Source organism: Pseudophryne corroboree, chromosome 6 (genome assembly GCF_028390025.1).
Source record: "Pseudophryne corroboree isolate aPseCor3 chromosome 6, aPseCor3.hap2, whole genome shotgun sequence".
NCBI classification, from domain to species: Eukaryota; Metazoa; Chordata; class Amphibia; order Anura; family Myobatrachidae; genus Pseudophryne; species Pseudophryne corroboree.
The window spans coordinates 343,158,090-343,184,305 of NC_086449.1; the positions used below are offsets into that span (position 1 = coordinate 343,158,090).

Sequence of the window (26,216 nt, forward strand, 5' to 3'; positions counted from 1 at the left end):
AAATCCCCCAGCTCCATGGACAAAATAATGGAACGTAAAGTCTCAATATGAAACCGAGGAACCCAAATGTACTTGTTCAGCACTTGGAGATTGAGTATAGGCCGGAACGACCCATTTGGCTTCTGGACTAAAAACAGGTTGGAATAAAAACCTTGTCCTCGTTGTGCAGGAGGAACTGGAATTATCACTCCTGACTGAAGCAACTTCTGAACTGCCTCTTGCAAAGCCCTGGCCTTAGTTTCCACTGAAGATGGGCTAGTACAAAAATACCTTTGAGGAGGGTGTTTCTTGAAAGCAAACGCATAACCGTGAGATACCGCTTCTTGCACCTAGGCATCTGTGGTGGACTGCTGCCAGATCTGTGCAAAATGAAGAAGTCAGCCTCCCACCCTGGGGTCCCCCAGGTGGAGGCCCGCACGATCAGGCTGACGGCTTATCTTCTCACTTGGAAGCCAGGCCTTTGGTAGCCCAATGCTTTTTAGTCTTAACAGACTTGTCAGATTGAGACTGTTTGCCATAACCCTTTCTTTTTGCTTTTCCTTGATTGTGAAAGGGGCAAAAAGCTGGAAACCTAGGCTTGGATTTGTGTGTGGAAGGAAACTTCCCTTTCTTGGAGTCTGCTTCCAGAAAGAATATCTCCAGTAAAAGGCAAAGACTCCAGAACCTTCTTGGATTCTGAGACCACTTTCCATGTATGTAGCCAAACCGCTCTGCGAGCTGCTACTGATGAGGCTGATGCCTGAGAGGCAATTATACCCATATCCAAGGATGCTTCTTCAATAAAAATAGCCGCCTGTTTGATATGTGCAATATGGGATTTTTGCTCTCTAGATGCCAATGAAAGATCATCATCCAATGCATCAGTCCAGGATGCCACTGCTTTCGCCATGCAGGCTGAAGCCATGGCTGGTCTTATGATTGCCCCAGACAAGGAGAAAATGGTTTCTATTTTCCTATCCGTGACATCATTTATTGATGTTGAAGACAGAGGTAATGTAGATTTTTGCACCACTCGAATGACATGCGTATTTACTTTGGGAGCCAACTCCCTTTTTGAACAGTCCCCAGCCGGAAGAGGATAATGGGAAATCCATTTCTTTGGAATTCTAAACTTCTTACTGGGTGTTACCCAAGCATAATTTCCGTCAGCTGTTCTGACCCAGGAAATTCAGTCCTAACTGTTTTGGGACATTTAAACACAGGTGCCTTGGGCTCTACTGCTTCGTCTAAGGATAGAATGGCTTTCACAGCACTAATTAGTTCAGGTATGTCCACTGAGCTGAGACCTTTATCCTCATCTCTGTATGCAGACCCTGAGTGCGATGAGTCCTCATCCTCAGACGAGTCCCCATCTGAAACGTGTAGACTGTGAAGATGTTATTTCATGTCTATGTGATTCACTTTCCATTGGCTTTTCAGCATGTTTTTGTTGAAAGGCTGCAGATTCCGGGGCTAATTGTCCCAACGGGGGCTATCTAATTAGCCCCAATAAGCCGCGGCACGCGCTGGCTTACCAGGGATCTTGTTTCGCCTGCCGGAGGCAGGCGAAGCAAAATCCCCGGAAACAGCCCCGTTTTCATCCGAACACAGGGCTGTTTCACCCGAAAACACACAGGTTTCACTGAACCTGTGTGTTTTCGGGAGAAAGGTTTTTTTTTTTTACACATGATTTAACAGGATAGCCTGTAAAAAATAAATAAATAAATAAATCAATCGGTGAAACATCGGAAAAAACGTCTGATAAACGGCCGAAAATGACCATTTTTCGGACCCGATGTTTTAACGGGGATAATTGGATATCCCCCAAAGAGAGAGTCGAATTGTGGACCACTCGGGATCTGTCCACTAAAGTGCGGAGAGCTCTCACCACATCCAGTGACGCTTCCTCGGAAGAAGCGGTGGAGTCAGAGAAAGATGGAACCACAATCTCCTGATTGATAACTCTGGGTAAGTAACCCAAACAAGTGAGGAGAACAGTCCTATCTGTATGAAAAATGAGAAAGGGAAAGCGCCAAGACAAGGCACTCAAGTGGGACACCCACCGACCGACGCAATAGCAAGCAAGAAAATAGTCTTCCACGTCAGTCAATGGATGTCCACTGAATCTAAAGGTTGAAACAGAGCAAACTGTAAAGCCTGAAGAACAAAGGATAAGTCCCAAGGAGTTACCGTAGGGATAAATTGTGGCAGAATGTGGCGGTCCCTTTGTAAAAATGGCTTCACACGGTAACAAAGCAATTGGACTTTGAAAAAGAAAAGACAGAGCGGAGATCTGCACTTTCAAGCAGAGCCGGCCATAGGCATAGGCAAACTAGGCAATTGCCTAGGGCATTTGATATGCCTAGGGGCATCAGCAGCTTCTGCTGATTAAAATGATATGCGGCATGCCTATATTCTGTATGTAGCATTTCATATGCAGATACAGCCACAGTCTCACACAGTATATAGGCATGCTGCATATCATTTTAATCAGCAGAAGCTGCTTGTGCATCCTAGCCACATAGCAATGCAAATCAGATACATTTTCATTAAAAAATGAGCCCGACGTTAGCATCGAGGCAAGATTTATGAGGACACATCTGTATCCAAGCAGAAGCAGAGGTCACATTGTTAGTGGCAGTGTGAGTGCTGTGTGCATGTGAGTGGGTTGCAGTGACGTGCGGTGAGGTCCGGGCCTGGGGAGGCACTGCAGCTAACCCCCCCCCCCCCGAAAAAAAAAAAGTGCAGTCCCCCCACACCACTAAAAACCAGCACCAGGCAGAACCAGCCAGGGGGGATAATGCCATAGCAGGGGAGACAGTGTGGGGTCCCCCTGCCATGCCATTAAACACCCCCCAAACCAGTCAGCCCAGGGCTGGAATTCCTCGGAAAGTGGGGCCCCCAAAAAATCTAAATGGGGTCCCCCCTCCCGAGCAACAACCAGCACTGGGCTGATAGCCCAGTGCTATGCCCCGCACCCCTGGTGGCGGTGGGTGCGGGGTTCATTGTATGCTAATACTGTTCTTTACAGGTGGCCTACAGATCCCAGCAAGCCTGCCCCAGCATGCTGGCACTTGGAGAACCACAAGTGCCAGCATGCCCGGACATAAAGGGCCCGCTGGCACCTGTAGTCCACCTGCAAAGAATAGTAATATTGTTCTTTACAGGTGGCCTACAGGTCCCAGCAAGCCTGCCCCAGCATGCTGGCACTTAGAGAACCACAAGTGCCAGCATGCCCGGACATAAAGGGCCCGCTGGCACCTGTAGTCCACCTGCAAAGAATAGTAATATTGTTCTTTACAGGTGGCCTACAGGTCCCAGCAAGCCTGCCCCAGCATGCTGGCACTTGGAGAACCACAAGTGCCAGCATGCCCGGACATAAAGGGCCCGCTGGCACCTGTAGTCCACCTGTAAAGAAAATATTGAAAAAAAAACAAGACACATTCTTTTAAAAATCCTTTATTAAACTGGGTCTTCACCTGGGGGCGGCGGCCTTTAAGCTCTTTTGCATGGCCGCCGCCTTCCCAGGGCTTCAGGCATCTTCACCTGGGGGGGCGCCACCTCCCCAGGGCTTCTGGGGTCTTCCTCCGGCGTCTTCACCTGGTGTGCGGCGGCTGCTAAGCTCTTTTGCATAGCCGCCGCACATCCAGGACTTCCACGACGTCTTCACCTGGGAGGCGGCGGCCTTTAAGCTCTTTTGCATGGCCGCCGCCTTCCCAGGACTTCCAGCATCTTCACCTGGTGGGCGGCGGCTGCTAAGCTCTTTTGCATAGCCGCCGCCCATCCAGGACTTCCACGGCGTCTTCAGGAGCTCTTCTCCGCTCCTCCTCCGCCGTCGGACTGACAGCCGCTGCCTCGCGCTGACTTATATAAGTCAGCGGGAGGGGGCGGGGCGATGACGCGGCGAGCCATGATTGGCTTGCAGCGGCCATCTTGAATTTCAAAAATGACGCTGAGGCGCCATTTTTGAAATGGGTACCGCTTCCGCTGCCAAACTCTGCACAAGGGGTCTGAATGCCGCGTCCCGCCACCGCTACCGCCGCTCGCCTCTCTGCCGCCAGCACCTCCACTGCCCGGCCCGCCGCATCCCGCATCTCCGCCGCCCGCACCTCCGCTGGTACCGACGCCCACACAGTGATTGACAGCGGATCCAGTGACGGATCCGCTGGCCAATCACTGTGCCTTCACTCACAGGGACGTGCTTTCATAGGATGAAAGCACGTCCCTGTAGGAAAGCGGCACCACTAATGGTGCCGCTTTCCCATGTTATTTCAATGGGCTTTTCCAGCCCATTGCTAGGGCCCGCCTGCACCCGCCCCCCGCTCCCCATACCGTTCCCAATCACTACGGGAGGCACCACGATCGGTGCCTCCCAAACTGATTTTCACATAGGTAAAATAATAAAGAAGATACTTATGTGTCATAAGTATCTTCTTTGTATTATTTTACTCATTAATGACAGGGGAGGCACTGCCTCCCCTGCCTCCCCTGACTGCACGTCCCTGGTGGGTTGGTTGTGCAGTAGTGTTCAGAATATGTGTAAGAAGCATTATGTGTGTCATGTAAAAATGCATTAATAATGTGCAACATATGTGTAAGGGGCAACTATGTGTGTCATTATGTGTATAAGGGCATTAATAATGTGCGGCATATGTGTAACAGGGTACTACTGTATGTGTGTCATTATGTGTATAGGGGCACTAATAATGTGCAGCAAATGTGTAGGGGGAGCTATGTGTGTCATTATGTGTATAAGGGCATTAATGTGCAGCATATGTGTAAGGGACATTATGTGTAAAAGGGCATTAATAAAGGTTGTCATAATGTGTAAGGCACATTATGTTTATTAGGACATTAAAAATGTGTCTCATATGTGTAAGGGGCATTACTGTGTGGCATTATGTGTATAAGGTGCTCTACTATGAGGCATTGTGTATAGAAAGGGCACTACTGTGTCGTCTAATGTGAATAAAGAGCAATAGGGTGTGATGTAATGTGAATAAGGGGCTCTATTGTGAGGAGTAACGTTTATAAGTTATAGTGATGCTACTGTGGTATGCAATATGAATTATGGACACTATCGCATGATCAAATGTGAATAAAGTTGCAGTACTGTGTGGCGTAATTGGAATTGGGGTTACTATTGTGTGGCCATGCCCCTTGCCAGCAAAAACCCACCCCTTTTTGGGCTGTGCGCCAAATGTGCGAACTGTTCCTATTTAAAATATAGGGGGCACAAACACCAAAATAAGGACTGCTATGGATGAGGGGTGGTGGTGCTGGAAAAGAGGTGCAAGGTCAGAGGCGGAACCAGCGGTGGTGCTAGGGGGCACCAGCCAAAATCTTGCCTAGGGCATCATAATGGTTAGGGCCGGCTCTGCTTTCAAGGATGAAAGCCGGTGGACCAAATCCAATCCTGACTGTAAAAAGAATGAAGTCTAGAGACTTGGAACATCAGGGAATGAAGATTACTGGTAGAACACCATGTGAAGTAAGTACACCAGACTGCTTACGAGCACTGAGCATGGTGCGAAAGCCCTCCTGGGGAAGCTCTTCGCTCTCAAGATGGATGTTTCAAGAGCCATGCCATCAAGACAAGACAGACCAGATCTGGATAAAAGCTGGTGTCTGAGACAGGTGGTCTATTCGAAGAGATACTCACAGAGGAGCATTGACTGAGAGACCCCGAAGAACGGTGTACCACGATCTCCGAGGCCATTCTGGCCCCCTTCTAGTTTGAATTTGAGAAGCACGCGTGGAATCATTGAGATTGGGGAAAAAACAGACGAGAGGAAACATATACAACACTGCCACAGCATCAACTAGGACAGCATCTGGATCTTGGGTCTAAGAACAGTACCCCGGTAGTTGATGGTTGTGCCAAGATGCCATCATGTCTATGTCCAGACGACCCCAGCGGTTGACCAACATTTAAAAGATATCGGGATGCAGTGCCTACTTGAAGTCCTGACGGCTTAGGAAGTCTGCCTTCCAATTTTGGATGCCTGGAATAAACACCACCATCAGAGCCGAAAGGTGGCACTGTGATTAGTGCAAAATGTGAGTGGCTTCTTTGATGGCTCCACTGGTTTGAGTGCCGCTAAAGTTGTTGACGTATGACACCGCTGTCGTTTTGTCCAAATGAACCTTCGCCGGACATCTCGGTACGATAGACTGAGCCAAGCAAAGGGCCTTGTACACTGCCCTGAGTTCCAGGATATTTATAGAGAATAGACTCTCGCAAGCTAAACTCCGGCCTCGTAACTTTTATTGACAAGTAACTGCCCCCTACCCTTGCAGAAAGGCATCATTAGTGAGCAGATTCAGTTCTGGATCCAAAAAGGGCGACCCTTGTCCAGGTTGGATACATGGAGCCACCACATCTAGAGAGTGAAGCAGTACTGGTGACAGAATGATTGCCTGAGTCCTATATGTTTACATTGTGGAGATGGGACTTGTTCCACCAGGTCGAGACATCTAGCTGAAGAGGACGTGAATGAAATTGAGCATACTCCAGCACGTCGAATGTGAAGACCATAGACCTCAGGATCTGCATGCAGGAGTGGATGGACTCCCAGCGATGACCCAGGAATGGGCCTTAGATGACCAAGGAGAGGAATCTTGGATTGCAAGACTCGGATCTTGTCCTGCGGAAGAAAATCCCTTTGACAGCGGATATCCAACCACGCTCCCAAGTGCAGCATGTCTTCAGCTGTTAAGGAGGACTTGTGCCAATTGATCAACAAGCCGTGAGACTGGAGAAACTCGACTTTCAAGCAAATATGGCCTGACAAGACTTCCGGTGACTGGGCGTAAAGAAGCAAGTTGTCAAAATAGCGCAGAATTCAGATTCCATGACTATGCAAATGAGCCGCCATGACCTTCGTGAAGACACGAGGCACCGTGGACAGTCCATACGACAACGCTTGAAACTGCTAGTGATCCTTGTGAATTGCAACCCTAAGAAAGCATGGATGATCTGGTCAGATAGGGTGTGCAAATAGGCATCATGGATGTCCAATGATGCCATGTAATCTCCCGGCTCCATGGACAGGATGGAACAGAGAGACTCCTTGCGAAATCTGGGAACCGGAAGACACATTTAATTCTCTGAGATTGAGAACTGGACGGAATGAGCCATCCGGCTTCTGGACTAGAAAGAGGTTGGCATAGACTCCCGTAGCACTTTGTGACTGGGGGACCAGGCTGATTACCTTGGAGACCAGAAGGGAACAAACAGATTCTCTGAGAGCCTGTGCCTTGCCTGGATTTTCTGGAAATCCATTGGAAAAGAATGTCGTTGGAGGACGTGAGAGACGACACCTCTGACCCATGCATCCATTGAGGTTCCCCCCAAACACTGGCGAATAACAGAAACTGGTCTCCTACCACCTTGGGGTCCACCAGGTGGAGGCCTGCCTCATCATGTGGCAGGCTTGTCTGTGGGTTTGACAGGAGGCTTTCTGGTAGCCCAGGGTTGCATACCTCGGGCCTTAGTTCCCTTAGAGGAAGTTCCGTGGTATTGAGCAGACACCTGACCTCTGGCTTCTCCTTGAGGATGAGAGGAACAAAAATTAGTCCTGGGTCAAGCAAACACCGCTGACGCGAGGAAGGCCATCTTGGATGCTGCTAAGGTGCCTACACTCTTGTACAATTCTTGTCCAAAGAGTATATCTCCTGAAACTGAGAGAGCTTCTAAGGCTATTTTGGAGTTTAAATCAGTTTGCCAAGTGCTTAGCTAAAGAGCCCTCCTGGCTGCCACTGTCGACACCGAGGTCTTAGATGCCAAGACCCCAGCATCCACAGTTGCCTCCCCAGGATGGAGCTTGCCAACCTGATATTTGTCCCTAAGGGAAACAAATCCTTACGGTTGGTACCCACAGAGAGGCCCTCCTCCAAGTCTTCCACCCAACAGCTGACTGCCTTGGTTACCCAGGCTGACGCCAGTACAGGACACGTGATAGCATCTATATTAGAGCTAGCAGTCTTAAGGAAGTTTTCTAATTTCCTATCAGTAGAATATTTATGGGAAGATGTGTCAGAAACGGGAAGGATAGAGGACCAAATGAAGCAGGCTACATGTGCATCAACGGGAGGCGGGGTCTCCCACCTGGCCCTATCTTTTACTGGCAGAGTATAGAACGAAGCCATATTTGGATAATTGGAACCGTCTGGTAGGCTGAGCCCAAGCCGCTTCCAAGAGGTCTTTTAGCTAAGCAGAAGCAGGGAACTCCTTAGAAAACTTTTTTCTTCTCTGACAGGGGAGTAGAACTCTCCTGTCTGGACGGACTGCGTTTGGATGACTTGTCCCAGTCCAGAAGCTGCTGCACAGGTTGTGTAAATTACTGCTGCCAGGGAAGTTCCACAGGGGGCAGCTACGTCAGCTGCTCTGGGAGTCCACTGACCACAGACGCGTTAACTGGAACAGTAGCTGGAGGCCAGACACTGGAGCTGCAAATCTATCTACTAACTGAGATATTACTTAAGTTAAGGTAGAATCCAAACGACGGTGCCTGAGAGGATGACGTGGCAGGAGGGGCATCCCGTAGCTCAGTAGTGAAGCAACGAACACACAAGCCATAGTTGTCAGCATCCTAGGAAGAGTAGCAGGAATACTGGCCTCTTAGGGGGTTTTGCTCTTGGATGACATAATTATGCAAGCCAAATTGTAATCCCACTCACACTATAAGCTTATGCAGCAGCATGCGCCCTAGGGAGGTGCAAAGAGAGTAAAATAGTACCCAAGCATAATATGGGAATGAGAAGTAGATATATCTGTAAATATGCAATATAGATATGAAATAAGGCAAGTATAGTACTGACATGTGGATATTCAAAGTTAGACCAGTATCGGCAGGACACACTTACTGAGACACCAAACTTTTACAAGCGCATTGATGCTGCTGCCTGCAAGCAGGGAGCTGGCCTCTTAACTGCCCATGCGCCGGCTGCGGGTCCGGGAGCAGTGTGTGCAGTCCTGTCCTGGGCACCCATGGCGGAAGTCACTAGTTCAGTCGCCAGTACTGCTGCCAACAGTGCTAGGTGTTGGAGTGGCTGGACGTATAGGACGCCTGTACAGACCGCTCAGCCAAAAAAGAAAAGTTGTAACCTAGGGGCACCCTGAGCAGCCCACAAAAATGAATGTGCTCGCTGCAATCAGAAAAAAACTAAAAACTGTCTGGCCGGTGGCTGGTGGCGGGGTATAGTGTAGAGTGAGCCTGAGCATGCTGGGAAACGATTCTGTAACGGTTTGGTACCCAGACTCTCCTCTCCAGGCTATATCCCAGTGTTCCCTATGACCCTTAGTGGACGGAAGAAGAAAGCTGTGCCCAGAGATATGGAAGAGGATATGGAAGAGGAAAGTATTAAAATTATGTTTAATAGATAGACTTAAAAAACAAAGTTAAAATATGCAAGATATAGAAACACATCCCAAAGCACATGGAAGGAAAGTAAGCAAAGTTGTATAAATGTATTCAAATAAACATAGAAATGAATAAAAACATTGTCTGTTTTCTAGCCATGTCTGTGTGAATATTTACATTCTGTCAGGTGCATCAACCGTCTAGCAAAGAATAAATACAGAATACAGGAGAGGCTGTAGTGCAGTAATTCACAACTCTAGTCCTCAGGGACCTCTAACAGCGCATGTTTTACAGATCTCCTCAGTAAAAATGTGTCAACCAATAATGAACAACCTGTGCACTGTGAAACCTGCACTATAATAGGTCACTGAGGACTGGAGTTGGGAAACATGGCTGTAAAGTATTTTTTAGAGGACCTACAATTCAACAGCAAACGGTGACCAAAAACTACAACTAAAAATACACTGATGGCGGGTACACACTGACAGATATTCTGTAGAACAATTGATCTGCAGATATAGCTATGGGCGGATCGGGCAGTATGCTGTGCATACGCACTGCCCGATCCGTGCAGGGCCGACACGATATGTCTGAATGATGGCGTTCATGGACATATCGCCCGTACACACTGGCCGACGGTCCCGCGATATATCGGCCGCTCAATAGAACGGCTGATATATCGGCCAGTGTGTATGGGCCTTTATATTCATAAAGGCGAAGAGCCATAAATGAGGGAATCAGCAATTCAATTCTAGTACCATCCATGGCAACAAAATTCTATCCATCCATATCACAATAATATTGCAACATGGCAGATTTCACAGGTTCATGGATCCTTCATATTACTTTAAGTAGTTATTTTAAGGAGCCTAATTCTGGAATGGTCATTTGCCAATGTTAAATATTTTAAGGCACCCATACATCAGCAATTGATTGGGGCAATTTGCAGATGAAATAAATTAAATAAATCTGCAATGTATGGGGTTCACAGATAGCGGACTCAGACCAAAAATTGATTGGGATTGTTAATTCAGTTTGTCCAACGTGTTGGATTTTACAGATCAATAAGGGCTGTAGATTGCTAGTGTATGGTAACAATCAGCAGATTTGCAGACCGGTTCTAGTAATTTGATGAGCCTTTAAAGATTAGCAGATCTCTATTTGATGAACAAGATCTGCAAATCACTGAAAAATATCTGTAATGTATGGGTGCAGATTGGTGGATTGGGGAATCTTTAAATCTGGGGAAAGAAATCTCAGAATCTGCAGATCGCTTTTTTGTGATTGCTGATGTATGGGGGCCTTTACCTACAGAGTACATCAGGTTACAGTAAATCTGTTTATAAAGCAAATGGAGTCCTATACATGTTAGTTATCAGTAAATTGAGTCCTATACGTTTAGTTTAACTCTCAGTAAATTGAGACTATGTTTACATTCTCAGTAAACTGAGTCCTATATGTGTACATTCTCAGTAATATGTGTTCGTTCCCAGGAAGCATAGCAGATTAACCAATATATCAGAATCGGGATCGGTATTATACCGCCGCACGGGATGCCGAATGTCATTATACCAACATCAGCTTCCCGAGCGTTGTAATGCCGGCAGGGGGGCCAGCGCAACGAAGCCCCTTGCGGGCTCTGTGGCTATTCTCCCTCTATGGGTGTCGTGGACACCCATACAGGGGAAATCACCTACCTCGCCAGTACACCAACGGCGGTATGGTAACCCAGTCGGGATTCCGACGAGAAAGATCAAGCAAAGTGCTGACCTGCAAATACACAAACACATACATTCAAACATATTCTCATTGTATATTTAATAAGTAATTTAAATAGTGTGCACATATTATGCAACCCTTTACAGAGAATATTTAGTCATTATCATCAGTTCCTGTCCCAATGAAGTTTACAATCTATTTTAATTTTTATCAGAAGCAAATTAAAATACCAGTATTGTTTTAGGAGTGTGGGAGGAAGTTGGATTACCAAGAGGAAACCCACACAAAGGCATAAGAAGAACATAAAACACAGAGATGGTCTTGATCGACAACTGACCTCATGATTTCAGTGCTGTGATTAATATCCCTTTTTCACCAAATACCTTGGTCCGATCTGGGTAATTGAACACGGTTTCAAGCCGTGTCACCTCGGCTTGAAATCCCATTCACACCGAAGGCTGGACATGGGTTAGTGGTGGATCTTCCCTCTACTGGCATTTGGAGATAACATCTCCAAGTGCCAGTGAGCCGGCTCTACATAGGCTTTTTGTGTGACCTAAAAAAAGAGCAAAAACTCAAAAAACTCAAAAAAGAGTTGCATGGAACCTTGTACTACGATAGGGATTGTTTGGCACAACTGTTTGGCTCTCCTCGTGCATTCTAGTCACAGTGCAACTAAGATGCATTTTTCGGTGCAAAGACATGAAAAGACATCAAGCGCTAGAACAGTCGTATTGTTCACAGGGAGAGTTCTGTGCAGGTGCACAGGGAGAGTTCAGCAAGTGATACATTCTCCAGAGCACAATGGTGATGCATTGTAAATGGTAGGCGGACGTTGTCACCTAACTCCGAAATGAAGCAACCAATTACAAAGACAATATTTTTCTACAAATCTATGGACAAATACCTTTACTTTGGTATATGAGGCACTGCTTAAACAAAGGCACAAAGTACACATCAGTATCTACCCTCTTATTGGAAGATAATTATTTTAGGGTACCTTTTTGAGGAGAATGCTAATTTACAGTATTATGGTTAGGAGTTGGAGAAACTGCACATATCTGGGTCACCCCTGTTTGTCTGCCCCTCCACTTAAAAATGTAAGCTCTCACGAGCAGGGCCCTCTCCCCTCATATGCTTTTCACTCTCTTAGACTATATTTTACTCTATAATCCCACCAACAGGCACATAACCCCCGGTTTCTGCCAACCTGATGCTTATTTCAGTGTCATGACCCCTGATGCAGAAATGTTTATATACCATGTACTTGTCCTACATTGTTTTGTACTGTACTGTAAGTCATTGTTTTCTTTTTTCGCTCATTTGTTTATGTACTTTGATAGGTGCTGCTGAACCCTTGTGATGCCATATAAATAAACTATGATGATAATAATAATAATAATAATAATAATAATAATAATAATAATAAAACTAGCTGATGTGTTGGTTTCAACTGGGCAAAGGTTTGCTGGGGAGAACATTTTACCCCTTTTCATCCCATTAGGAGTTTACAAAGTGCCACATTTTCCAGAGCACAATGGTGATGCATTGTAAGTGGCAGGCGGACGTTTTGTCACATAACTCCGAAATGAAGCAACTAATTACAACGTCAATAGTTTTCTGCAAATCTATGGACAAATACCTTTAATTTGGTAAATGAGGCACTACTCAAACCAGTGGCAAATGCAGGATTTCTAGACGGGGTTTCCAACTGTTGATGGCCATGCGGCCAGTCCATAAAGAGGACATAATTAGCATGAAGCAGCTTAACATACAAGGTGGAATGAACTGTATGTCATAATTCCCACATACACAGGGCCAGCGATCACAGTAAGCCAGCAGATGTGGCAGTAGGGACATCCTGCTTTAGCTGAATGCTTTACACCAGGATTTGTGCACCAATCCAGAGCATTGGAGCAAGGCTGGGGGAGTGGAAGAAGAACCTAGAACCTGCCCTAGACACATATGTACACATTACAGTAATAATAACTAACCCTACAGATGGTCTATAGCAGAGCACCCCTAACAGTGAATGTTTTACAGATCTCCTAGTTGGTGCATACTGGATGACACATTTTAAAAGATCTACTGATGTTGTTAATTATTTTATATTTAATACTGAGGAGATCTTTAAAACATGCAGCTCTAGTAAAATTGTATTATATACAATTGCTATAATGGTCACGTTGTGGGCCAGTGAAGGAGGTTTCCAGGCAACCGGAAACCCCGTCTGCGTTTGCCTATGCAAACAAAGGCATCACAGAAATACACCACTCATAAAATTCTTCCTTTTCTTACAAAAATTAAACAGAATCAAACTTAAAATCATAGGTGCTTCAAACTTTATTTCTAAACTCTAAGTCTGTTAACTGTTTTTCTTAGATGATAACCAGCTTCACATTGGATACTGAAAAAATGATGTTACCTAGTGCAACTTCTGAACAATAACTCAACAATGATAACAATAAATGTTCTTACCACTTTTATGCAACCCCCACCCTCAAAATAAAACAAAAAAACAAAAAGGATAGCAACTGACACATATCTGTGCAAAATAATTGTGCCGACAACTTACACGTTGTTTCTCAACCTCAGGACTGGTAGCTGGGGTGAACAATCCAATGACTGCACTAAGAAAACCCTGGTCAACCTTTAGAGCCATACACTGGATCAGAACCATGAAGTACCTGCAGGGAACAGTAACGGTGAGGAATGGAAAATACACAGACTGCTTTCCTATAAGTTTATGGGACACATTTATTGAACAGCGTGATTATCACAGGGGATTTTAAAAAGGCAATTTTATTAAAGGCAGAACCCAGAGTATTAGTTTTATATATTAATTGTATACTACTTTTAAATTTGGGCGAAAGAATCCAGCTATAAATCAGACCTTTCATGTTAAAATTAATTACATTAAAGGTACATGATGGTATATATAATCAGAATACAGGTCAAGTATCCCATATCCGGAATGCTCGTGACCAGGAACATTCTGGATATGGGATTTTTCCAGATAAGAGAATAACTGTTATCCCGGGTGTCCAGGGTATCGGCTGGGTGTGTATGTGTGCGTGTTCTGGGGGTCAGCGGCACGGAGGTGGTGGGGTCCCGTGGGTCCGGGGCGTCAGTTGGGAGGTGGGTGAGGGGGATTCGTGGGGGTTCAGTATGTCCGTGGCAGGTCCTGGCAATAGTGACTGTGAGGGAATGGAAAGCTACTCCCCCACCTGTCTGTGATTGGCCGCAGACTCATGACGTCACTACAGGGCCGAAATATTCCGGTTTTCGGAATATTTTGGTTTATGAGTATTCCGATAACGGGTACCCGACCTGTAATATATTACCAGATATGTAATAGACATAAACAAATGGTACGGTGTGGGAAAAGGAAAACAGTCATATAACCAAATTTAATTAAAGGATTAAAAAGAGGATTTTGGTACTTACCGATAAATCCATTTCTCTGAATCCTCTAAGGGACACTGGAGTCCTATACAGTAGGGGTGTGAAGCCTTGAACCGGAGGTGTGGCACAATCTTAAATTAGCATTGTCTGCACAGCCGGCTCCTCCCCCTTCACATCCCTCAGTTTGAAAAATTTGACTGAGAGAATCGGACATGACACTATAGCCCATGGCGAGGAACCGAACCGTACAACATATCAAACAGCGGCCAAGAACTCTTAACCGAATAACTAACGCTGTTTGCACGAACTGTTTAAACAAGAACTTTGAACCCAGCAGGTTGACAGCACCGAGGCGGGCGTCCAGTGTCCCCTAGAGGATTCAGAGAAATGGATTTATCGGTAAGTACCAAAATCCTCTTTTCTCTTTCATCCACTAGGGGACACTGGAGTCCTATACAGTAGGGGACGTCCCAAAGTTTTCCCCCAGGGAGGGAGTGCTGTCGGTGGCCTGCAAAACTAAACGTCCGAACTTAGATTCTCCGGACGCAAAAGTATCAAACTTGTAAAATTTCGCGAACGTGTGGGCTGAAGACCACGTTGCCGCTCTGCAAAGTTGAGTAGTGGAAGCCCTCCTGGCAGCCGCCCACGAGGCACCCACTGATCGGGTAGTATGAGCACCCGTCTGAACCGGCACCTGTTTTCCACAGGAAATATAAGCCTGCCGAATGGCAAGTCTAATCCATCTGGACAAAGTCTGCTTAGAGGCCGGCCAACCCTTCTTTGGCCCATCATAAAGAACAAACAAATGGTCCGACTTTCTGAAAGATGACGTAACCTGTACGTATACCCGTAAAGCTCGGACAACATCCAATGACACGTCCTCATCTGTGAGACCCTGGAAAAATGGGACCACTATTGGCTGGTTTACATGAAACCCCGACATCACCTTCGGAAGGAAGTCTGCTCTTGTACGGAGTTCCGCCCTATCCTCATGAAAAACTAAGAAAGGACTCTTACAGGATAAGGCTCCCAACTCGGAAACCCACCTAGCCGAAGCCAAGGCAAGTAATAACGTGACCTTCCAAGAAAGATATTTCAGGTCTGTACTTGTCAACGGCTCAAAGGTCGTTGACTTCAAATATTCGAACACCAAAGTCCCATGGTGCCGTGGGAGGACGAAAAGGGGGTTGAATCCTCAGAACACCCTGTAAAAAGGTTTGAATCTCTGGCAAGGATGCTAGCCGCTGTTGAAAAAGGATGGAGAGAGCCGAAATCTGAACCTTCAAAGAGCCCAATCTGAGTCCTCCCTCTAGACCGGCCTGAAGGAACAGTAGAAGTCGCGATAAATGGAAGTTTGATGAATTCCATCCCCGTTCCTGACACCAAGCCATGTACCGTCTCCAAATCCTGTAGTAGTGCCTGGCTGTGACCGGCTTCCTAGCGGCAATCATTGTAGGAATGGCCGTTCGTGGGATCCCTCTGTCTCTTAAGATCCGGGTTTCAATAGCCACGCCGTCAAACGCAGCCTGTTTAGGTCGGGGTGCAGGAACGGTCCCTGAGATAGCAGGTCCTCTCTCTGAGGTAACCTCCAAGGATCCTCCGCCAGTAACCCTCGCAGGTCGGTGTACCAACTCCTGCGGGGCCAATCTGGTGCGATTAGAATAACCCACACTCGTTCCCGCTGTACTCTTTTCAGAACCCTGGGTATGAGTGGGAATGGTGGAAATATGTAAACCTTTCTGTAACACCACGGAAGTGTCAATGCGTCCACTCCTTCTGCTGCTGGATCTTGAGTTCTTGACACATATCTGGGCAGTTGATGGTTTTGTCGAGACGCCATTAGGTCCACCTGAGGTAGACCCCATCTTCTCACAATCATGTTGAAAATCCGTGGATGAAGGCACCACTCCCCCGGATGCATGTCCTGGCGACTGAGGTAATCTGCTTCCCAGTTCTTCACACCTGGAATGAACACTGCGGAGAGAATGATGTCTCGTCTTTCTGCCCACAACAAGATCTTTGTGACCTCCTTTAACGCCATCCTGCTCTTTGTTCCTCCTTGACGGTTTATATAAGCCGTCGTCGTGACATTGTCTGACTGAATCCTGATGTTTTGATTCATGACTAGGTCTTCTGCTAAGAGAAGGGCATTGTAGACTGCTCTTAGTTCGAGGATATTTATGGGTAATTTGCTTTCCTGTAGCGTCCATCGTCCCTGAAACTGATGGTCGTCTAGGACGGCTCCCCAACCTCTGAGACTGGCGTCCGTCGTCAAGATCTTCCAATCCCAAATACCGCATTTCTTGCCGGCTGTAAGGTTCTTGTGTAAAGACCACCATATCAAGGAGACCCTTACTTGTGGTTGAAGTCGAATTCTCCGATGGAGAAGCCAGTGTGAGCCTGCTCCCTGAGCAATGAGGTTCATTTGGAATGGTCGTGAATGAAGTCTGCCGTACTGGAGAGCTTCGAACGACGCCACCATCTTCCCGAGAAGTTGCACACAGAGGTGCAGAGAAACGGTCTGCGTCCTCAGTACCTGAGCCACTAATCTCTGTAGGTCCTGTACCTTGTTCTCTGGTAGGAACACACGTAATAGGACAGTGTCCAAGATGAGACCGAGGAATTGAATCCGTTGAGTCGGTATGAGGTTGGACTTTTTGAAATTGACAATCCATCCATGTTGAATTAGAAATTGATGGGATGTCTGAACATCCTTGAGCAGTCGATTCTGAGATGGAGCTTTGATCAGTAAATCGTCCAGATAAGGTATAATCGTGACCCCCAACAGTCTTAGTCCTGCCACCATGATCGCCATGATCTTTGTGAAAATTCTCGGGGCTGACGCTAGACCGAACGGCAAGACCCGGAATTGGTAGTGCTCCGCCACCAGTGCGAACCGTAAGTAAGCCTGGTGAGGAGTCCAGATTGGGATATGCAGATATGCATCCTTTATGTCCATGGATACCATGAACTCGCTTGGTTCTAAGCCTGCAATAACTGATTGGATTGATTCCATCTTGAATCTGTAGACTCTTAAAAACTGGTTGAAAACTTTTAAATTGAGAATTGGTCTGACCGTCCCGTCTGGTTTTGGCACGACAAAAAGATTGGAATAGAACCCCGTTCCTCTCTGAGAAGCGGGAACCGGAATAAGGACCTCTGCTTGTAGTAATTTTTGAATTGCTGCCCGTAGTGCCCTTGCTTTTTGAGGGCACTGAGGCAATCCTGTTGTAAAAAACTGACTGTGAGGCCTCTGTTGAAATTCCAGTTTGTATCCCTGAGAGATTAAGTTGTTCACCCAAAGCTCTGGTGAGGTTTTGGCCCAGATGTCCTGAAAACCTTCCAGTCGGCCGCCCACCAAGGGGGACCCCAGGTGAGCTGGGAGGCCGTCATGCCACGGTCTTGTCAGCAGGTTTATCCTGCTTTCTGGTTGCTGCTTGCGAGCGACCTCTACCTCTGCCCCCGCGTGCTTGTGTACCGAAACCCCTACCTCGGGCTCGAAAGGACTGTGATCTAAATGAAGTAACGATGGTCCCGAATAACCTCTCCTAGTTTGTGGAGCGGTTCTCGTATAAGGAGTAGGCAGAAAAGTGGACTTCCCCGCTGTAGCCTGCGAAATCCACTTGTCCAACTCTGGTCCGAACAGCATTTCACCCCCAAAGGGAATGGATTCTACCGCCTTCTTGGTGTCAGAGTCTCCTTGCCATTCTCTGAGCCATAAAATCCTCCTAGCCGATATGGCCGATGCAGATATGCGCGATGCTATTCTGCTAATATCCTTAGAAGCTTGACACAAGTATGTAGCAGATTCTCGAATGTGTTCCGCCAACTGTGTAATCTCTTCTAAGCTATTTTCCTCCTCAATAGCTTGCACTATACGGCCGGACCAGGCACCCATGGCCTTGTTGACCCAAGCACAGACGATCGCAGGTCTCTGCGCTGCACCTGCTGCTACAAATATTGATTTTAACGCAGTCTCAACTTTACGGTCGGACGCATCCTTTAAAGTAGTTACGTTAGGAATTGGCAAGATTGTCTTCTTTGACAACCTTCCTAGGGAAGCATCCACTACCGGCGGAGACTCCCACTTGTCCATTACACCCCTAGGTAGGGGGTAAGTTACCTGAAACCGTTTCGGAAATTGAAAACGTTTGTCAGGTTGTTTCCAAGCCTCTTCCATCTGAGATTGGAGGGATTTAGGAATGGGGAACTCTGCTGAACGCGGCTTCTGAGATTCGAACAAATCGAATTCTTCCGGCTCCCGAATTTCCGCTTCCTTAAAGCTTAGGATGTCCTTTACTGCGTCAATTAAGGAATCCAGACCCGAGATCGGCGAGTCTTCTTCAGGAAAATCGGCGTCTAGGATGGGTTCAATTAACTCACCTTCTTCCGTATCCAGAAGAATACCCTCTTCCTCCTCAGATTCTGGTATAATAGGAAGAGTTCTTTTAACAGCCTTGCGCACAGTCGTCTCAGCGTGTGCGGGCGGCGTTAACTTGATGAGAAATTCCTCCATTGTCTTTGAGAATCCCGCAGCCCATTCCGATTGCTGTTTGCGGGATTCTGCCATTTCCTTGGAGAGTCTATTAGCAAGGTTGTCCTCCCATGCCTTAGTCAGAGCACTGCTCCCAGGTAGAGCGTCCTTGTCTAAGCAGGAGTCGCACACCCCGGAGCTGCCGACCCGCGTGCTCTTCTTGTTACATTTCGTACAAACATAGCAGGTCTTTGAGGTCTTGGTAGCCTTAGACATGTTGTTTTAAAACCCCTTATCAGGGTATTACGCAGCGCTTTCACCCTTTAAACTAGGAAGAGAAAGACTGGGAGATGACGGAAGCGAAGGTATTGGATCCGGCTGGAATTACCTGTCCCCTTTCATAAAAGGAACAGTCCAAAAAAATAAATAAATAATTTTTATAAATAAAACACCAGCCGACTCGCAACCCTCACACCCCAACTGTAAATCAGCTACGATGTTAGAGTTGGCTTGCTTACGTGTATTTTCTCCGGGATCTTTGAAACAGACGTCCCTTGAAAATATAAATTTGTAAAGTCTGATTACTTTTCAGGAGATCCTCATATTGTATAATATACATTTCACCAGCAGAGGGAGCTGTTGCCTAACTCTCTCTACTATCTGAATGCCTGTTCTATCCAGGCCGTGCAGCAGGGGGAGTTTTTCTTTATTAATAGCCTTCTTCCTATGTACCCTACTGGTGGGGGAGGGGGAGGACCCATACCTCACCTCAGCCTGGCGCCAAAACGTAAAATGGCCTTTCTATAAAAAAATAAAATATATGTGTGCCGCACTGTTATTTATGCTTGTTGCATTTACTGGTCCCCCTGTGGCCGCTACACAGCGCGCTCCGGACCCGCCGGCTGGCGCGCGTGACGGGTCCGTCTCCCGTAGCGGCGCCTGTGCTCTCTCTCTGTACTGTGTGCAGCGCGCCCTGGAGCCGCCGGCTGGCGCGCGGGACGGGTCCGTCTCCCGTAGCGGCGCCTGTGCTCCGCTCCGGCGATGGGCTTAAATACTTGCTGCTTTTCCCCTCCTGCCGACAGGGAAAGACAGGGTGAGTCACAGAGAGCTCCCGCGCCGCACTAGGGCTCCCACGCGCCGGCCATACTCTGTCTGCTCTGCCCTTCCCTAATTAGTTTCTATAAAGGGGAGTTAACAGCAAAGCTATAAGAGGAAGAAGAAAAAAAAAAAAAAAAAACTTTTACTACTGAAACCCTAGCCTAATCTTATATGACCAGTACTCACTATTTTGGAGGATCTCCTGTGGAGAGATGCAGGTCCCTTCAATAGGGATCTTTGTCTCTCTGAAATCAGGTAGCTTTGTCCCCCCTTTATTAGGGTTACGCAGCACCCCTCTTAGTTCTTTGTCAGGAGCTCAAGTGCTCCACGTATTGTGCCTCCAGCACAATTTTTCAAACTGAGGGATGAGAAATGTGAAGGGGGAGGAGCCGGCTGTGCAGACAATGCTAATTTAAGATTGTGCCACACCTCCGGTTCAAGGCTTCACACCCCTACTGTATAGGACTCCAGTGTCCCCTAGTGGATGAAAGAGAAAATAGGATTTTAATACCTACCGGTAAATCCTTTTCTCTTAGTCTGTAGAGGATGCTGGGAACACCATTAGAACCATGGGGTATAGACGGGATCCGCAGGAGACATGGGCACTTTAAGACTTTCAAAAGGGGTGTGCCCTGGCTCCTCCCTCTATGCCCCTCCTCCAGACTCCAGTTATAGGAACTGTGCTCAGGGAGACGGACATATTTTGAGGAAAGGATTTATTGTTAAACTAAGGTGAGATTCATACCAGCACACACCTTAAGCATGCCGCACAACGTGGCATTCAACAGAACACAAGCCAACGGCATGAACAATTGCAACAACATGCTGACAATAAACGTAACACAACATGTGTGTAACCACAACTAATAACTGTAGATACAGTACGCACTGGGACAGGCGCCCAGCATCCTCTACGGACTAAGAGAAAAGGATTTACCGGTAGGTATTAAAATCCTATTTTCTCATATGTCCTAGATGATGCTGGGGACACCATTAGTACAATGGGGTTATACCAAAGCTCTAGAACGGGCGGGAGAGTGCGGATGACTCTGCAGCACCGATTGACCAAACTTGAGGTCATCATCGGCCAGGGTGTCAAACTTGTAAAATTTTGCAAAAGTGTTTGAACCCGACCAAGTAGCAGCACGGCAAATTTGCAATGCCGAGACCCCCCAGGCAGCCGCCCAGGACGAGTCCACCTTTCTAGTAGAATGGGCCTTTCCATTTCGGCAACGGCAATCCAGCCGTGGAATGAGCATGCTGAATCGTGTTACAGATCCAGCGTGCATTGGTCTGTTTGGAAGCAGGACACCCAACCTTGTTGGGAGCATACAGGACAAACGGAGCCTCGGTTTTCCTAACCTGAGTCGTTCTGGCGACATAGATTTTCAGAGCTCTGACCACATCCAGAAACTTTGACTCGACTAAAGCGTCAGTAGCCACTGGCACAATAGGCTGGTTCATGTGGAAAGATGAAACCACCTTCGGCAGAAAATGCTGACGAGTACTCAACTCTGCTCTATCTTCATGAAAGATTAAATAAGGACTCTTGTGAGACAAGGCCGCTAACTCAGACACCCGCCTTGCAGATGCCAAAGCCAATAGGATGACCACTTTCCAAGTGAGAAACTTCAACTCCACCTTCTGTAAAAGTTCAAACCAATGTGATTGAAGTGACGGCAACACCACGTTAAGATCCCATGGTGCCACTGATGGAGGTTGGATGTGCAACACACCTTTCACGAAGTCTGAACTTCTGGAAAGGAGGCCAATTGTTTTTGAAAGAAAACCGATAAGGCTGAAATCTGCACCTTAATTGAGCCCAACTTCAGGCCCGCCTCCACACCTGCTTGTAGAAAATGGAGAAAACGTCCTAGCTGAAACTCTTCCGCAGGAGCCTTCCTGGATTCACACCAAGACACACATTTTCTCCAAATGCGGTGGTAATGTCTAGACGTTACTCCCTTCCTGGCCTGAAGTGTGGGAATGACTTCACTGGGCATACCTTTTCTGGCTAGGATTTGGCGTTCAACCGCCATGCAGTCAAACGCAGCAGCGGTAAGTCTTGGTATACGCATGGCCCCTGTTGTAACAGGTCCTCGCGTAGGGGAAGAGACCAGGGATCTCCTATGAGTAAAACCTGAAGATCTGGATACCAAGCCCTCCTTGGCCAGTCCGTGACAATGAGGATCGCTTGAACCTTTGTTCTTCTTATGATCTTTAGAACTTTTGGAATGAGAGGCAGCGGCGGGAATACATACACCGACGGAAACACCCATGGGGTCACCAGTGCATCCACTGCTATTGCTTGAGGGTCCCTCGACCTGGAACAACATCTCTGAAGCTTCTTGTTGAGACGAGACGCCATCATGTCTATTTGAGGAATTCCCCAATGACTTGTCACTTCTGTGAAGACCTCCTGATGGAGGCTCCACTTTCCTGGATGGAGATCGTGTCTGCTGAGGAAGTCTGCTTCCCAGTTGTCCACTCCTGGAATTAAGATTGATGACAGTGCGCTTGTATGCTTTTCCGCCCAGCGGAGAACCTTTGTGACTTCTGCCATTGCCGATCTGCTTTTTGTTCCGCCCTGGCGGTTTATGTACACCACTGCTGCAACATTGTCTGACTGGATCAGTACGGGCAGATTGCGAAGATGATGTTCCGCCTGCACAAGGCCTTTGTAAATGGCCCTTAACTCCAGAACATTTATGTGGAGACAAGTTTCCTGGCTTAACCATCTTCCTTGGAAGTTTTCCCCCTGCGTGACTGCTCCCCATCCTCGGAGACTTGCATCCGTGGTTACTAGGATCCAGTCCTGGATCCCGAACCTGCGCCCCTCTAGGAGGTGAGAACTGTGTAGCCACCACAGGAGTGATATTCTGGTATTGGAAGACAGGATTATCCTCCGGCGCATGTGCAGGTGGGATCCGGACCATTTGTCCAATAGGTCCCACTGAAACACCCTGGCATGGAATCTGCCAAACTGAATGGCCTCGTAGGCCGCAACCATCTTCCCCAGCAACAGAGTGCATTGATGGATTGACACTCTTGCCGGTTTCAGAATTTGTTTGACCAGAGTCTGACGTTCCTGAGCCTTTTCCACTGTCAGAAAAACTCTCTGTAGTTCTGTGTCCAGTATCATTCCTAAAAACGACAACCGCGTCGCCGGAATCAACTGTGATTTTGGCAAGTTTAGGAGCCAACCATGTTGTTGAAGAACTGTCAGGGACAGTGCAATGTTTCTCCCCAACTGGTCCCTGGCTCTCGCCTTTATCAGGAGATCGTCCAAGTACGGGATAATCGTGACTCCTTGTTTGCGAAGGAGAACCATCATTTCCGCCATCACTTTGGTGAAAATCCTCGTAGCCGTGGACAGACCAAACGGCAACGTCTGAAATTGGTAATGACAATCTTGAATTGCAAACCTCAGGTAAGCCTGATGCGGAGGATAAATGGGAATATGTAAGTAGGCATCCTTTATGTCCACCAACACCGTAAAATCCCTTCTCCAGACTGGAGATCACCGCTCGGAGAGACTCCATCTTGAATTTGAATTTTTTCAGGTAGAAATTGAGAGATTTCAGGATTAGGATTGGTCTGACCGAGCCATCCGGCTTCGGGACCACAAACAGGCTTGAATAAAAGCCTTCTCCCTGCTGTGACTGGGGAACCTTGACGATGACCTGATTTTGACACAACTTTTGTATTGCGTCGCAAACTACCTCCCTGTCCTGAAGAAAAGCAGGTAAGGCCGATTTGAAAACTCGGCGAGGGGGAACGTCTTGAAACTCCAGTTTGTACCCTTGGGATACTATTTGTAAAACCCATGGGTCCAGGTCCGAACGAACCCAGAACTGACTGAAGAGTTTGAGACGTGCCCCCACCGGTGCGGACTCCCGCAGAGGAGCCCCAGCGTCATGCGCTGGATTTGGCAGAAAACGGGGAGGACTTCTGCTCCTGGGAACCCGCCACGGCTGGTGATCTTTTACCCTTTTCCCTTCCTCTAGTAGCAAGGAAGGAAGAACCTCGCCCTTTTTTGTATTTATTGGGCCGAAAGGACTGCATTTGATAGTGGTGTGTTTTCTTTTGTTGTGAAGGCACACAAGGTAAAAATGATGACTTACCCGCGGTAGCCGTAGATACCAAATCAGCGAGGCCGTCACCAAACAAGACACCACCTTTATATGGTAGAGATTCCATATTTTTCTTGGAGTCAGCATCAGCATTCCATTGATGAATCCACAATGCTCGCCACTGGAATCCTTTTGGGAATCTGAAACTTTCTGTCAGGACTTTCCCAGACGTTTTCAAATAGAGTGTTCAGTTCATGAGAGGGAGGAAATGTTATCTCAGGTTTCTTTTCCTTATACATACAGACCCTTTTATCAGGAACATCAGGGTCCTCAGTGATATGTAATACCTCTTTAACCGCCACAATCATGTACTGAATGCTCTTTGCCAATTTTGGATCTAATCTGGAATTGCTATAGTCGACACTGGAATCAGTGTCCGTGTCGGTATCAGTGTCTGCCAACTGGGCAAACGTACGTTTCTATGACTCCGAGGGGCCCTGGACTTGTAATAACATATCCTCCACAGATTTCTTCCATGCCTGGGTCTGAGACTCAGACTTGTCTAATCTCTTACTAATAAGAGCCACATTAGCATTCAAAGCATTTTTTTACCCAATCAGGAGTTGGCGGTGTCGACAGGGCCACCCCCACAGCCTTTTGTGTCTATAATACAGCCTCCTCCTGGGAAGAGCACTCAGCCTCAGACATGCCGACACAAATGTACCAAACACCCACAGACACACCGGGCCAATAGGGGACAGGCCCACAGTAAAGTCTGTCAGAGAGACACAGAGGGAATTTACCAGCTCACAACCCAGCGCCAAATCAACGGGTCTGAAGCAACTAATAAAAATGCCCCAGACCTGTAGCACTTTTAATATCAAGTCTATTGCACCAAATTATCCTGTGCCCCCCGATACCTGTCAGCAGTGTGAGGAAGGACCAGCATCTCTGCAGCTTGTGTAGAGGAAATAGCGCAGAGTGAGCTGTGAGGAAGAAGCTCCGCCCCCTAAATGGCGCGCTTCTGTCCCGCTTATTTTAATAAATAATCATGCTGGCGGGGGTTAGGACAGTGCCTTGGCACTAATGTCCCCTCTTGCCAGTGGAAATTAGGTTTTTACAAGCTGCCCAGGGCGTCCCCCCCCCCCGCGCCCTGCACCCTGTAGTGCTGTGTGTATGTGTGGGACAGAGGCGTCACTAGGGTTGGTGTCACCCGGTGTGGTAATTCATGGTGTCACCCCCCATGGACTTCCTTCCATATCACACCACACGGAATCCTTAGTATTGTTTTTGTACTAGTTTTACTTGTAAATCATAATTCCTGTATATCACTGAATGCGATGGCAATAGTAGTGACATAGGACACTATTCAGGTTGGTTTGCATATTCTGCTAAAAGCAGAATCTGCAATCATTTCTGTAGCATGCTGGGGTGCGTCCAGCATGCTAATTGGCATCCAGCGATGCGATCGCAAAATAATTGAGATCCCATCACTGAAGCAGAAACTAAGGATGACCCCCTGCAGACGTAGCTAGGCTGCGTATGCAGGCAATGCACCGCCAATTTTTGGGTTGCAGTGGGCGCGTGTGATGTCATGTAGCCGCCCCAAAAAAGCTCTGACCCCCTTTCGCAGTTACGCCGGCCGCCAATGCCCGCCGCCAGTGGCGTAACTAGACATTTTAATGCTGTGTGCAAGATAGGGCATTGGCACCAACCTGTATGTAAAACGGGCAGTGCGCGCCTACGGCGCACACAAAAATTATAGGGGCTTGGCTTCATGGGGAAGGGGTGTGGCCACAAAATAATACCAATTCATATTATTCAAATTACGCCGCACAGTAGCGCCACTACACTAGGTAGAGCCCCTTTTACATATTATGGTGGATAGATTCCCCTTTTTACACATTACGGCAGACAGCATCCCCCTTTTACACGTTACGGCAAACAGCGTCCCCTTTTTACACATTACGGCAGACAGCGCCTCCTTTTTACACATTACGGCAGACAGAATAGATTATACTTACCATTTCTCCTCTGGCTCAGTCAGTCAGGCTCCTCGGTGCTGGCAGCTCCGGCGGCAGGTGAGAAGGAAGAGGAGGGAGG

The 26,216-nt window shown here is 47.3% G+C and overlaps 1 protein-coding gene across 3 annotated transcripts in view; it reads right to left on the reverse strand.

The window, feature by feature from the left end:
- VPS13C (vacuolar protein sorting 13 homolog C) overlaps positions 1–26,216 on the reverse strand; it is a 950,377-nt gene that overhangs the window by 107,755 nt on the left and 816,406 nt on the right. For all 3 annotated transcript variants that reach the window (XM_063926503.1, XM_063926502.1, XM_063926504.1), the window contains one exon: positions 13,639–13,750. In XM_063926503.1, the coding sequence (XP_063782573.1) occupies positions 13,639–13,750 (112 nt within the window). The remainder of the gene's footprint in view (positions 1–13,638; positions 13,751–26,216) is intronic.